Source organism: Somniosus microcephalus, chromosome 8, assembly GCF_052327205.1.
Source record: "Somniosus microcephalus isolate GS21.2 chromosome 8, FLI_Smic_1.0, whole genome shotgun sequence".
In the NCBI taxonomy this organism is placed as follows: Eukaryota; Metazoa; Chordata; class Chondrichthyes; order Squaliformes; family Somniosidae; genus Somniosus; species Somniosus microcephalus.
Genome location: NC_140994.1, coordinates 267,345,532 through 267,357,563, shown reverse-complemented (window position 1 = coordinate 267,357,563; position 12,032 = coordinate 267,345,532). Strand labels below are relative to the sequence as shown.

Genomic DNA, 12,032 nt, shown 5'->3' with positions numbered 1-12,032 from the left:
AGCGTTTCAGGTCGATGACCTTTCGTCAGAGACGCAACAGGTTTTAAGCAGATGCAGAGGGAAAGAAAGTGGGGAGGCGAGGAAGGAACAAAAGGGAAGGTCTGTGATAGGCTGGAAGGCAGGAGAGGTTAAATGACAAAAGGGATGATGGTGCGAGGCGAAAGGAGGTGGTAATGGGACAAATAAAGAAAGAAAAGATGGGTCCAGAGGAGGTGTAAATGGGGATGGCAGAATCATCAACAGCTGCCATGTGGAAAAAATGGGGGCAGGGGTTATAGCCTGAAATTGTTGAACTCAATGCTGAGTCCAGAAGGCTGTAAAGTGCCTAATCGAAAGATGAGGTGCTGTTCCTCGAGCTTACGTTGAGCTTCGTTGGAACAGTGTAAGAGGCCGCGGACGGTGAGGTCTGAGTGGGAGTGGAGCGGAGAATTAAAGTGACAGGCGACCGGAAGCTCAGGGTCACGCTTGCGGACTGAACGCAGGTGTTCCGCAAAGCGGTCACCCAATCTGCGTTTGGTCTCCCCAATGTAGAGGAGACCACATCGTGAGCAGCAAATACAGTATATTAAATTGCAAGAAGTACAAGTAAATCGCTGTTTCACCTGGAAGGTGTGTTTGGGGCCCTTTGCATTTATATAGCGCCTTTAACATAGTAAATCGTCCCAAGGTGCTTCACAGGAACGATTATGAAACAAAATTTGACACCGAGCCACATAAGGTGATATTAGGGTAGATGATCAAATGCTTGGTCAAAGAGGTAGATTTTAAGGAGCGTCTTAAAGGAGGAGAGAGCGGTGGGGAGGTTTAGGGAGGGAATTCCAGAGCTTAGGGCCCAGGCAGCTGAAGGCACGGCCGCCAAGGGTGGAGCGATTAAAATTGGGGATGCGCAAGAAGCCTGAATTGGAGGAGTGCAGAGATCTCGGAGGGTTGTAGGGCTGGAGGAGGTTACAGAGATAGGGAGGGGGGAGGCCATGGAGGGATTTGAAAACAAGGATGAGTTGCTGGACCTGGTACCAATGTAGGTCGGCGAGCATGAGTTGTTATGATCTGGAATGCATTGCCTGAAAAAGGGGAATTAGATATATACATTTTTTTTGTTCGTTCCTGGGATGTGGGCGTCGCTGGCAAGTCCGGCATTTATTGCCCATCCCTAGTTTCCGTTCAGAAGGTGGTGGTGAGCCGCCGCCTTGAACCGTTGCAGTCCGTGTAGTGAAGGTGCTCCCACAGTGCTGTTAGGGAGCGAGTTCCAGGAATTTGACCCAGCGACGATGAAAGATCGGCGATATATTTCCAACTCAGGATGGTGTGTGACCAGGAGGGGAACTTGGAGGTGGTGGTGTTCCCATGCGCCTGCTGCCCTTGTCCTTCTAGGTGGAAGAGGTCGCGGGTTTGGGAGGTGCTGCCGAAGAAGCCTTGGCGAGTTGCTGCAGTGCATCTTGTAGATGGTACACACTGCAGCCATGGTACGCCGGTGGTGGAGGGAGTGAATGTTTAAGGTGGTGGATGGGGTGCCAATCAAGCGGGCTGCTTTGTCCTGGATGGTGTCGAGCTTCTTGAGTGTTGTTGGAGCTGCACTCATCCAGGCAAGTGGAGAGTATTCCATCACACTCCTGACTTGTGCCTTGTAGATGATGGAAATGCTTTGGGGAGTCGGGAGGTGAGACACTCGTGGCAGAATACCTAGCCTCTGACCTGCTCTTGTTGCCACAGTATTTATGTGGCTTGTCCAGTTAAGTTTCTGGTCAATGGTGACCCCCAGGATGTTGATAGTGGGGGATTCGGCAATGGTAATGCCATTGAATGTCAAGGGGAGGTGGTTAGACTCTCGCTTGTTGGAGATAGTCATTGCCTGGCACTTGTGTGGCGCGAATGTTATCTGCCACTTATCAGCCCAAGCCTGAATGTCATCCAGGTCTTGTTGCATGTGGGCATGGACTGCTTCATTATTTGAGGAGTTGCGAATGGAACTGAACACTGTGCAGTCATCAGTGAACATCCCCATTTCTGACCTTATGTTGGAGGGAAGGTCATTGATGAAGCAGCTGAAGATGGTTGGGCCTAGGACATTGCCCTGAGGAACTCCTGCAGCGATGTCCTGGGTCTGAGATGATTGGCCTCCAACAACCACAACCATCTTCTTTTGTGCTAGGTACGACTCCAGCTAGTGGGGAGTCTTTCCCATGAGTCCCATTTAATTCAGTTTTACTAGGGCTCCTTGATGCCACACTCGGTCAAATGCTGCCTTGATGTCAAGGGCAGTCATTCTCACCTCAGCCCTGGAATTCAGCTCTTTTGTCCATGTTTGGACCAAGACTCTAATGTGGTCAGGAGCCGACTGGTCCTGGCAGAACCCAAACTGGGCATCGGAGAGCAGGTTGTTGGTGAGTAAGTGCCGCTTGATAGCACTGTCGACGACACCTTCCATCACTTTGCTGATGATTGAGAGTAGACTGATGGGGCGGTAATTGGCCGGATTGGATTTGTCCTGTTTTTTGTGGACAGGACATACCTGGGCAGTTTTCCACATTCTCAGGTAGATGCCAGTGTTCTAGCTGTACTGGAACAGCTTGGCTAGAGGCGCGGCTAGTTCTGGAGCACAAGTCTTCAGCACGACAGCCGGGATGTTGTCGGGGCCCATAGCCTGTGACGTATCCAGTGCGCTCAGCCATTTCTTGATATCACGTGGAGTGAATCGAATTGGCTGAAGACTGCCTTCTGTGATAGTGGGGACCTCAGGAGGAGACCGCGATGGATCATCCACTTGGCACTTCTGGCTTAAGTTGGTTGCAAACGCTTCAGCCTTGTCTTTTGCACTCGTGTGCTGGGCTCCACCATCATTGAGGATGGGGATATTCATGGAGCCTCCTCCTCCTGTTAGTTGTTTAATGGTCCACCAGCATTCACGACTGGATGTGGCAAGATTGCAGAGCTTTGACCTGATCTGTTGATTGTGGGATCGCTTAGCCCTGTCTATAGCATGCTGCTTCTGTTTTTTAGTGTTGCAGCTTCCCCAGGTTGGCACCTCATTTTTAGGTATGCCTAGTGCTGCTCCTGGCATGCTCTTCTACACTCCTTATTGAGCCAGGGTTGGTCCCCTGGCTTGACGGTAATGGTAGAGTGAGGGATATGCCGGGCCATGAGGTTATAGATTGTGGTGGAATACAATTCTGCTGATGCTGATGGCCCACAATGCCTCATGGATGCCCAGTTTGGAGCTGCTACATCTGTTCTGAATCTATCCCATTTAGCACGGTGGTAGTGCCACACAACACGATGGAGGGTGTCCTCAGTGTGAAGATGGGACCTCATCGCCGCAGTGACTGTGCGGTGGTCACTGCTACCAATACTGTCATGGACAGATGCATCTGCGACAGGTAGATTGGCGAGGACGAGGTCAAGCAGGTTTTTCCCTCGTGTAGGTTCTCTCACCACCTGCTGCAGGCCCAGACTGGCAGTTATGTCCTTCAGGACTCAGCCAGCTCAGTCAATAGTGGTGCTACCGAGCCACTCTTGGTGATGGGCATTGAAGTCCCTCACGCAGAGTACATTCTGTGCCCTTGCTACCCTCAGTGTTTCTTCCAAGTGGTGTTTGACGTAAGAAAACTACTAGGCACTTGGTCTAAGCGTTAAACAAACCTTTAATCAACTGTTTTACAACATGGAGGTCTAGTTGTGTCCTTCACTGGTTCCTGTTAAGAATATCCTGCGCAAGCTGGGCCCGTGCCCGAATATTTATGCTCTCCCTGGACAGCGCCACCCGCAGGCCGCTCAGTTGATTCATGTCAGCGTTCGACATGGCGGAGTACTGATTCATCAGCTGAGGGAGGGCGGTAGGCGGTAATCAGCAGGAAGTTTCCTTGCCCATGCTTGACCTAAAGCCATGAGACTTCATGGGGTCCGGAGTCAATGTTGAGGACTCCCAGGGCCACTCCCTCCCGACTGTATACCACTGTGCCGGTGGGACAGGACATACCCAGGGATGGTGATGGAGGAGTCTGGGACATTGGTTGAAAGGTATGATTCTGTGAGTATGACGATGTCAGGCTGTTGCTTGACTAGTCTGTGGGACAGCTCTCCCAATTTTGGCACAAGTCCCCAGATGTTGGCGAGGAGGACTTTGCAGGGTCGACTGGGCTGGGTGTGCCGTTGCCGTGTCTGTAGCCGGTGCCGGTGCCGAGGTCGATGCCGGGTGGTCCGTCTGGTTTTATTCTTACTACAGGTAGACTATCCTTTATCCGAACTTCCGAAAACCGAAAACCTCTAAAAACCGAAAGTTTTTTCGTTCAGCGTAAGTCGTGCGCACGACATGACCAGAGTGGCGCACGACTTACGCTGAGCAGGGCAGAGGGTCACAGAGTTCCCTCCTGGGTCGGAGATTGCAGGCCGAGCCGGGCAGTGTGAAGGAGGTATCGGGAGAGTGAACCCAACAATACAGCGGCCCGTCCGATAGCTGCAGCGGCCCGTCTGATATTCTTTTCTCCCCCCCAACCCCCCGCCGACCCCCCTGCCGACCCCCACCCGACCCCGACCCCCCCCCGCCGACCCCGACCCCCGACAAATTTCCCAATACCTTCTGAAATCCGAAAAATTCCGAAAACCGAAACTCAGCTGGTCCCAAGGCTTTCGGATAAGGGATCGTGTACCTGTATTGTATTTCTTGTAGCGGTTAGTTACAACTGAGTGACTTGCTAGGCCATCTCAGAGGGCAGTTAAGAGTCAACCACATTGTTGTGGGTCTGGAGTCATATATAGGTCAGACCGGGTAAGGACGGCAGATTTCCCTCACTAAAGGACATTAGTGAACCAGATGGGTTCTTACGACAATCCGATAGTTTCAGGGTCACCGTTACTGACACTAGCTTTTTATTCTAGATTTATTTAATTAACTGAATTTAAATTCCCCAGCTGCCGTGGTGGGATTTGAACTCACGTCTCTGGATCATTAGTCCAGGGCTCTGGATTACTAGTCCAGTAACATAACCACTTGAAAAGGAAAGAAATGACATGGCTATGGGGAAAGAGCAGGGGGGAGTGGGACTAATTGGATATTTCTTTCAAAGAGCTGGCACAGGCATGATGGGCCGAATGGCCGCCTTCTATGCTGTATCATTCTATGCAGACAGTATTTATTTATTGCTGTTCAGATTTTTGTTGGGTTAGGCTATTGAGCGACATGGGGCAAAGGCGGGTAGATGGGGTTGAGGTGCGGATCAGCCATGATCTAATTGAGTGGCGGAACAGGCTCGAGGGGCTGAATGGCCTCCTCCTGTTCCGATGTTCTCGGTGCACATAGGCCACTGAGAGAGAGACTGCCTCGCCGACCTGTACATGTTGGGTGATCTGCACAGTCCTCACACAGATGGAGATGGATTGCGAGCTTGGGGTCGGGAAGTCCTCAGTCGGGGAGTTGAACCTGGAACCCGTCTCACTGTTGTGACGCCAAGCCGCGAGATTAATGATGGCTGTTATAGGAACAGGAGGAGGCCATTCAGCCCCTCGAGCCAGTTAGATCATGGCTGATCCGTGACCTAACTCCATCTACCCGCCTTTGCTCCGTAACCAAGGTGACATTCACGCCACAGAAGTGCCAGGCAATGACTATCTCCAACAAGCGAGAGTCTAACCACCTCCCCTTGACGTTCAACGGCATTACCATCACCAAATCCCCCACCATCAACATCCTGGGGGTCACCATTAACCAGAAACTTAACTGGCCCAGCCACATAAATACTGTGGCAACAAGAGCAGGTCAGTGGCTACGTATTCTGTGGCAAGTGTCTCACCTCCTGACTCCCCAAAGCCTTTCCACCATCTACAAGGCACAAGTAAGGAGTGTGATGGAATACTCTCCACTTGCCTGGATGAGTGCAGCTCCAACAACACTCTAGAAGCGCGACACCATCCAGGACAAAGCAGCCTGCTTGATTGGCAACCCATCCACCACCTTAAACATTCACTCCCTCCACCACCGGCGCACCGTGGCTGCAGTGTGTACCATCTACAAGATGCACTGCAGAAACTCGCCAAGGCTTCTTCGGCAGCACCTCCCAAACCCGCGACCTCTTCCACCTAGAAGGACAAGGGCAGCAGGCGCATGGGAACACCACCACCTCCAAGTTTCCCTCCAAGTCACACAGCATCCTGACTTAAAAATATATCGGCCGTTCCTTCATCGTCGCTGGGTCAAAATCCTGGAACTCCCTCCCTAACAGCACTGTGGGAGCACTTTCACCACACGGACTGCAGCGGTTCAAGAAGGCGGCTCACCACCACCTTCTCCAGGGCAATTAGGGATGGGCAATAAATGCCGGCCTCGCCAGCGACGCCCACATCCCATGAACGAATTTTTTTTTTTTAAACGTAATCCCCTTACCCAACAAAAATCTATCAATCTCAGTTTTGAAATTTTCAGTTGACCTCCAGCCTCAACAGCTTTTTGGGGGAGAGAGTTCCAGATTTCCACCACCCTTTGTGTGAAGAAGTGCTTCCTGACATCACCCCTGAACGGCCTGGCTCTAATTTTAAGGTTCTGCCCCCTTGTTCTGGACTCCCCCCCCCGCCAGAGGAAATAGGTTCTCTCTCTCGACCCGATCAACTCCTTTAATCATCTCAAACACCTCGATTAGATCACCCCTTAATCTTCAATAATGATTTTCTGTTTCAGGGTATCCTCGCGGAGGAAAACAAAAACAAAGAGGCGAAGGAGGATGAAGATTCCGGAAAGTTCAAGGAGGCGGGATTGAAAATGAGGAAGCTGTTTGGAATGCCGGAAGTGGAGAAGTTGGTGAATTATTACTCCTGCAGTTACTGGAAGGGCAGAGTCCCTCGCCAAGGATGGGTTTATCTCAGTGTCAATCATCTCTGCTTCTACTCCTTCCTACTGGGAAAGGAAGGTGAGGGTCGAGTGGATGTCACTCACTCAGGATGGCTGCGCGACGCATGAACAAGACCATAAAACCAAGCACTGGGGTTCATTTCTAGAGGGATAGAATTGAAAAGTAGTGAAGTTATGTTAAACTTGTCTAGAACCTTGGTTAGACTGCACTTGGAGCACTGTGAACAGTTCTGGGCTCCGTATACCTTGGTTAGACTGCACTCGGAGTGCTGTGAACAGTTCTGGGCTCCGTATACCTTGGTTAGACTGCACTCGGAGTGCTGTGAACAGTTCTGGGCTCCGTATACCTTGGTTAGACTGCACTCGGAGTGCTGTGAACAGTTCTGGGCTCCGTATACCTTGGTTAGACTGCACTCGGAGTGCTGTGAACAGTTCTGGGCTCCGTATACCTTGGTTAGACTGCACTCGGAGTGCTGTGCGTGGTTCTGGTGTCCATATTATAAAAGGGATATCAAGGCACTGGAGAAGGTGCAAAAAAAAGGATGATACCAGAACTGAGAGGTTATACCTATCGGAAAAGATTGAAAAGGCTGGGGCTCAGAAGGTTATGGGGTGACGTGATAGAGGCCTTTAAAATTATGAAAGGGGTTTGATAGGGTAGACGTCTCCACGTATGGGGGGTCCAAAACTAGGGGCCATAAATACAAGATAGTTGACGTAAGAAAACTACTAGGCACTTGGTCTAAGCGTTAAACAAAGCTTTAATCAACTGTTTTACAACATGGAGGTCTAGTTGTGTCCTTCACTAGTTCCTGTTAAGAATGTCCTGCGCAAGCTGGGCCTGTGCCCGAGTATTTATACTCTCCCTGGACAGCGCCACCCGCAGGCCGCTCAGTATTATTTCATAAGTCTTTCTTTCATGAATGACTGATTCATGTCAATAGTCATGAATAAATCTGTAGGGATTGGGTGGGAAATAGAGTTGAGGTTGAAGATCAGCAATGATCTTATTGAATGGAGAGGTTTAGGGAGGGAATTCCAGAGCTTGGGGCCCAGGCAGCTGAAGGCATGGCCGCCAATGGTGGAGCGATTATAATAGGAGGTGGGCAAGAGGCCAGAATTGGAGGAGCGCAGATATTTCGGGGGGCTGGAGGAGATACAGAGGTAGGGAGGGATTTGAAAACCAGGATGAAAATATTAAAATCGAGGCGTTGCTTAACATTGAATGTTTCATCTCCTGTAAATTTTGTTTTACATAAGAGCGTCGATAGGACACAGTGCAGACACCATTCCCTCTTTGTTGGTTACGGCATTGCAAGGTTGTACAGTAGTGCAGATTGGAAGGTGGGTGAGGAATGAGCCGGCTGATTGAGGGTGACTGAGTCTGCTGCTCTGCTTTCAGTGAAGCTGGTGATTCGATGGGTTGACGTGACCCAGCTGGAGAAGAACGCCACGTTGCTCTTCCCCGAATGCATCAAGGTGAGCACCAGAGACCGGGAGCACTACCTGTCCATGTTCCTCAGCATCAACGAGACCTTCAAGCTAATGGAGCAACTGGCTAACATCGCCATGCGGCAGCTGCTGGACAACGAGGGCTTCTCTGAAGACAAGGCTCTGCCCAAGCCCAAGAAGTCGCTCAGAAATGTCTCGGCGCTCAAACGGTTTGTTGCAGTTCTGCTCTTTTCCTGCCCAACCTTGAAGTGGTTTCGCGACCACGGCCAACTTTCAGCTGGCTCCCCATGACGGAAGTGATGACGTTTCCTCTCTTCCCCCTCTGTCTGTGGTGGTAATAGAATCAGTATTTTGTTCTCGTTCTGAGCTGAGGTTGACAGTTCTGAGGTTATCACCTCATTTGCCTGACCACTAGCTGACCCGACACTATGACTGTCAGATCTTGGTATCAGACAATGACTTACAGGAACAGGAAGCGGAGTTCTCCCCGGTGTCCTCTGCTGGCCTCAACCAACATCACCAAAAAACACATTAACTGATCATTCATCTCATTGCTGTGCTGTGGGATCTTGCTGTGTGCAAGGTGGTTGGCACATTTGCCTAAATAATAGCAGTAACATAGAAGATAGGAGCAGGAGTCGGCCATTCGGCCCCTCGAGCCTGTTCCGCCATTTAATGAGATCATGGCTGATCATCCAAACTCAGTACCCTGTCCCTGCTTTCTCCCCATATCCCTTGATCCCTTTAGCCTTAAGAAATATATCTAACTCCTTCTTGAATATTTTTAATAAGTTGGCCTCAACTGCCTTCTGTGGTAGAGAATTCCACAGGTTCACCACTCTCTGGGTGAAGAAATTCCTCCTCATCTCTGTCCTAATTGGCTTACCCCTTATCCTTAGACTGTGACCCCTGGTTCTGGACTCCCCCGCCATCGGGAACATCCTTCCTGCATCTAGTCTGTCTAGTCCTGTTAGAATTTTATAAGTTTCAATGAGATCCCTTCTCATTCTTCTAAACTCTAGTGAATATAAGCCTAATCGACCCAATCTCTCCTCATACATCATTCCTGCCATCCCAGGTATCAGTCTGGTGAATCTTCGCTGCACTCCCTCCATGGCAAGAACATCCTTCTTCAATTAAGGTGACCAAAACTGCACACAATACTCAAGGTGTGGTCTCACCAAGGCCCTGTACAGCTGCAGCAAGACATCCTTGTTCCTGTACTCAAACCCTCTCGCTACGAAGGCCAACATACCATTTGCCTTCTTAACCGCCTGCTGCACCTGCATGCTTACCTTCAGTGACTGGTGCACAAGGACTGTCCTCCGAAGCATTCCTTTGCTTTTGGAGGACATCAGCATGTTGCCAGTGATGTGACAGTATGATGTAAATGCACGTCTCATTGTGACTGTCTCTCAGATCTCCTCTTCTCAGTGTCTCTGTTTGTCCCAATTCTTTTAGTCACTATTTCACTCTCTCTGTGTACAAGTCTCTCCTTCCCTTCATCTCATAGAAACAGGAGGAGGCCATGCAGATCCTCGAGCCTATTTCGCCATTCAATCAGATCATAGCAGAATTGAGAACAAGGGGGCATAACTTTAAAATTAGAGCCAGGCTGTACAAGAGAGAAATCAGGAAGCACTTCTTGTAGGTTCGAGCCCCACTCCAGAGACATGAGCACATAATCCAGGCTGACACTTCAGTGCAATACTGAGGGAGTGCTGCACTGTCAGAGGGGCAGTACTGAGGGAGCGCCGCACTGTCGAAGGGGCAATACTGAGGGAGCGCTGCACTGTCAGAGGCTCAGCACTGAGGGAGCGCTGCACTGTCGGAGGGGCAGTACTAAGGGAGAGCCGCACTGTCGAAGGGGCAGTACAGAGGGAGCGCTGCACTGGCGGAGGGTCAGTACTGAGGGAACACTGCATTGTCGGAGGGGCAGTACTGAGGGAGCGCTGCACTGTCAGAGGGGCAGTACTGAGGGAGCGCCGCACTGTCGAAGGGGCAGTACAGAGGGAGCGCTGCACTGGCGGAGGGTCAGTACTGAGGGAACACTGCATTGTCGGAGGGGCAGTACTGAGGGAGCGCCGCACTGTCGAAGGGGCAGTACTGAGGGAGCGCTGCACTGTCAGAGGCTCAGCACTGAGGCAGCGTTGCACTGTCGGAGGGGCAGTACTGAGTGAGTGCTGCGTTGTCGGAGGGGCAGTACTAAGGGAGAGCCGCACTGTCGAAGGGGCAGTACTGAGGGAGCGCTGCACTGTCGGAGGGTCAGTACTGAGGGAACACTGCATTGTCGGAGGGGCAGTACTGAGGGAGCGCTGCACTGTCAGAGGGGCAGTACTGAGGGAGCGCCGCACTGTTGGAGGGGCAGTACTGAAGGAGCGCTGTACTGTCAGAGGTGCAGTACTGAGGGAGTGCTGCACTGTCGGAGGGGCAGTGCTGAGGGAGCGCTGCACTGTCGGAGGGGCAGTACTGAGGGAGTGCTGCACTGTATGAGGGGCAGTACTGAGGGAGCGCTGCACTGTCGGAGTGGCAGTACTGAGGGAGTGCTGCACTGTCGGAGGGGCAGTACTAAGGGAGCGCTGCACTGTCGGAGGGGCCGTACTGAGGAAGCACTGCACTTTCGGAGGAGCAGTACTGAGGGAGTGCTGCACTGTCGGAGGGGCAGTACTGAGGGAGCGCTGCACTGTCAGAGGTGCCATCTTTCAGATGAGACGTTCACCTGGCACCCCATCTGCCCACCAAGATGTACGTAAAAGATTCCACTATTTCAACATAAATAGGGGAGTTCTCCCCGGTGTCCTGGGCCCAATATTTATCCCTCAACCAACATCACTAAAACAGATTATCTGGTCATTATCACGTTGCTGTTTGTGGGAGCTTGCTGTGTGCAAATTGGCTGCCGCGTTTCCCACATTACAACAGTGACAACACTTCAAAAGTACTTCATTGACTGTAAAGTGTTTTGGGACGTCCTGAGTTGCTGTAGAAATGCGAGTCTTTATTTTCTCAATGTTCTTGCAATTTTCAACCATCTCTGGATTCATCCAAGGTTTGTCCTTCTCATCGACTCTCTTCACCAGTTGGGTTCTTTCTGTGCTTCACCTGCAGGGATCTGGATGCTCGGGCCAAGAATGAGCGATACAGATCCACCTTCCAGCTCCCAAAGGACGAGAGATTGGACGGGCACACGGACTGCACTCTCTGGACCCCCTTCAATAAAATGCACATCATGGGACAGATGTTTGTCTCCAACAATTACATCTGCTTTGCCAGCAGAGAGGAGGACGTCTGCAACCTAATTATACCACTGCGTGAGGTGAGTCGGGCTCTTGCTGTCCGGGTGGCCTGGCGCTGGTTTTTGACTCCAGCATTGGGACACTCGAGCTGACAGCTCAGAGACAAAGAGACAGAACATAAAAGCTTACGAGGACAGGTCGCACAAACTTCAAGCGCAGACAGTGTCCTCTGGCTCCTCTGAAGTAAAATTAATTTCAATGTAGATAAGTGTGAGGTGGTATATTTTGGTCGGAAGAATAAGGAGGCTACATACTGCTTAGAATCATAGAATGGTTACAGCACAGAAGGAGGCCATTCGGCCCGTCGAGCCTGTGCCGGCTCTCTGTAAGAGCATTTCAGCGAATCCCACTCCCCTGCCCTTTCCCCGTAGCCCTACAAATTTCTTTCCCCTCAGGTACTTATCCAACTCCCTTTTGAAAGCCACGATTGAGTCTGCCTCCACCACCCT

General features: G+C 51.1%; 1 protein-coding gene across 2 annotated transcripts in view; it reads left to right on the top strand.

Moving 5' to 3' along the window:
* The window catches only part of LOC147114383 (TBC1 domain family member 9B-like), a 189,159-nt gene that overhangs the window by 57,114 nt on the left and 120,013 nt on the right, over nucleotides 1–12,032 (top strand). For both annotated transcript variants that reach the window (XM_085996045.1, XM_085996044.1), the window contains exons 4-6: nucleotides 6,665–6,893; nucleotides 8,238–8,496; nucleotides 11,396–11,603. In XM_085996045.1, coding sequence (XP_085852171.1) covers nucleotides 6,665–6,893; nucleotides 8,238–8,496; nucleotides 11,396–11,603 — 696 coding nt within the window. The remainder of the gene's footprint in view (nucleotides 1–6,664; nucleotides 6,894–8,237; nucleotides 8,497–11,395; nucleotides 11,604–12,032) is intronic.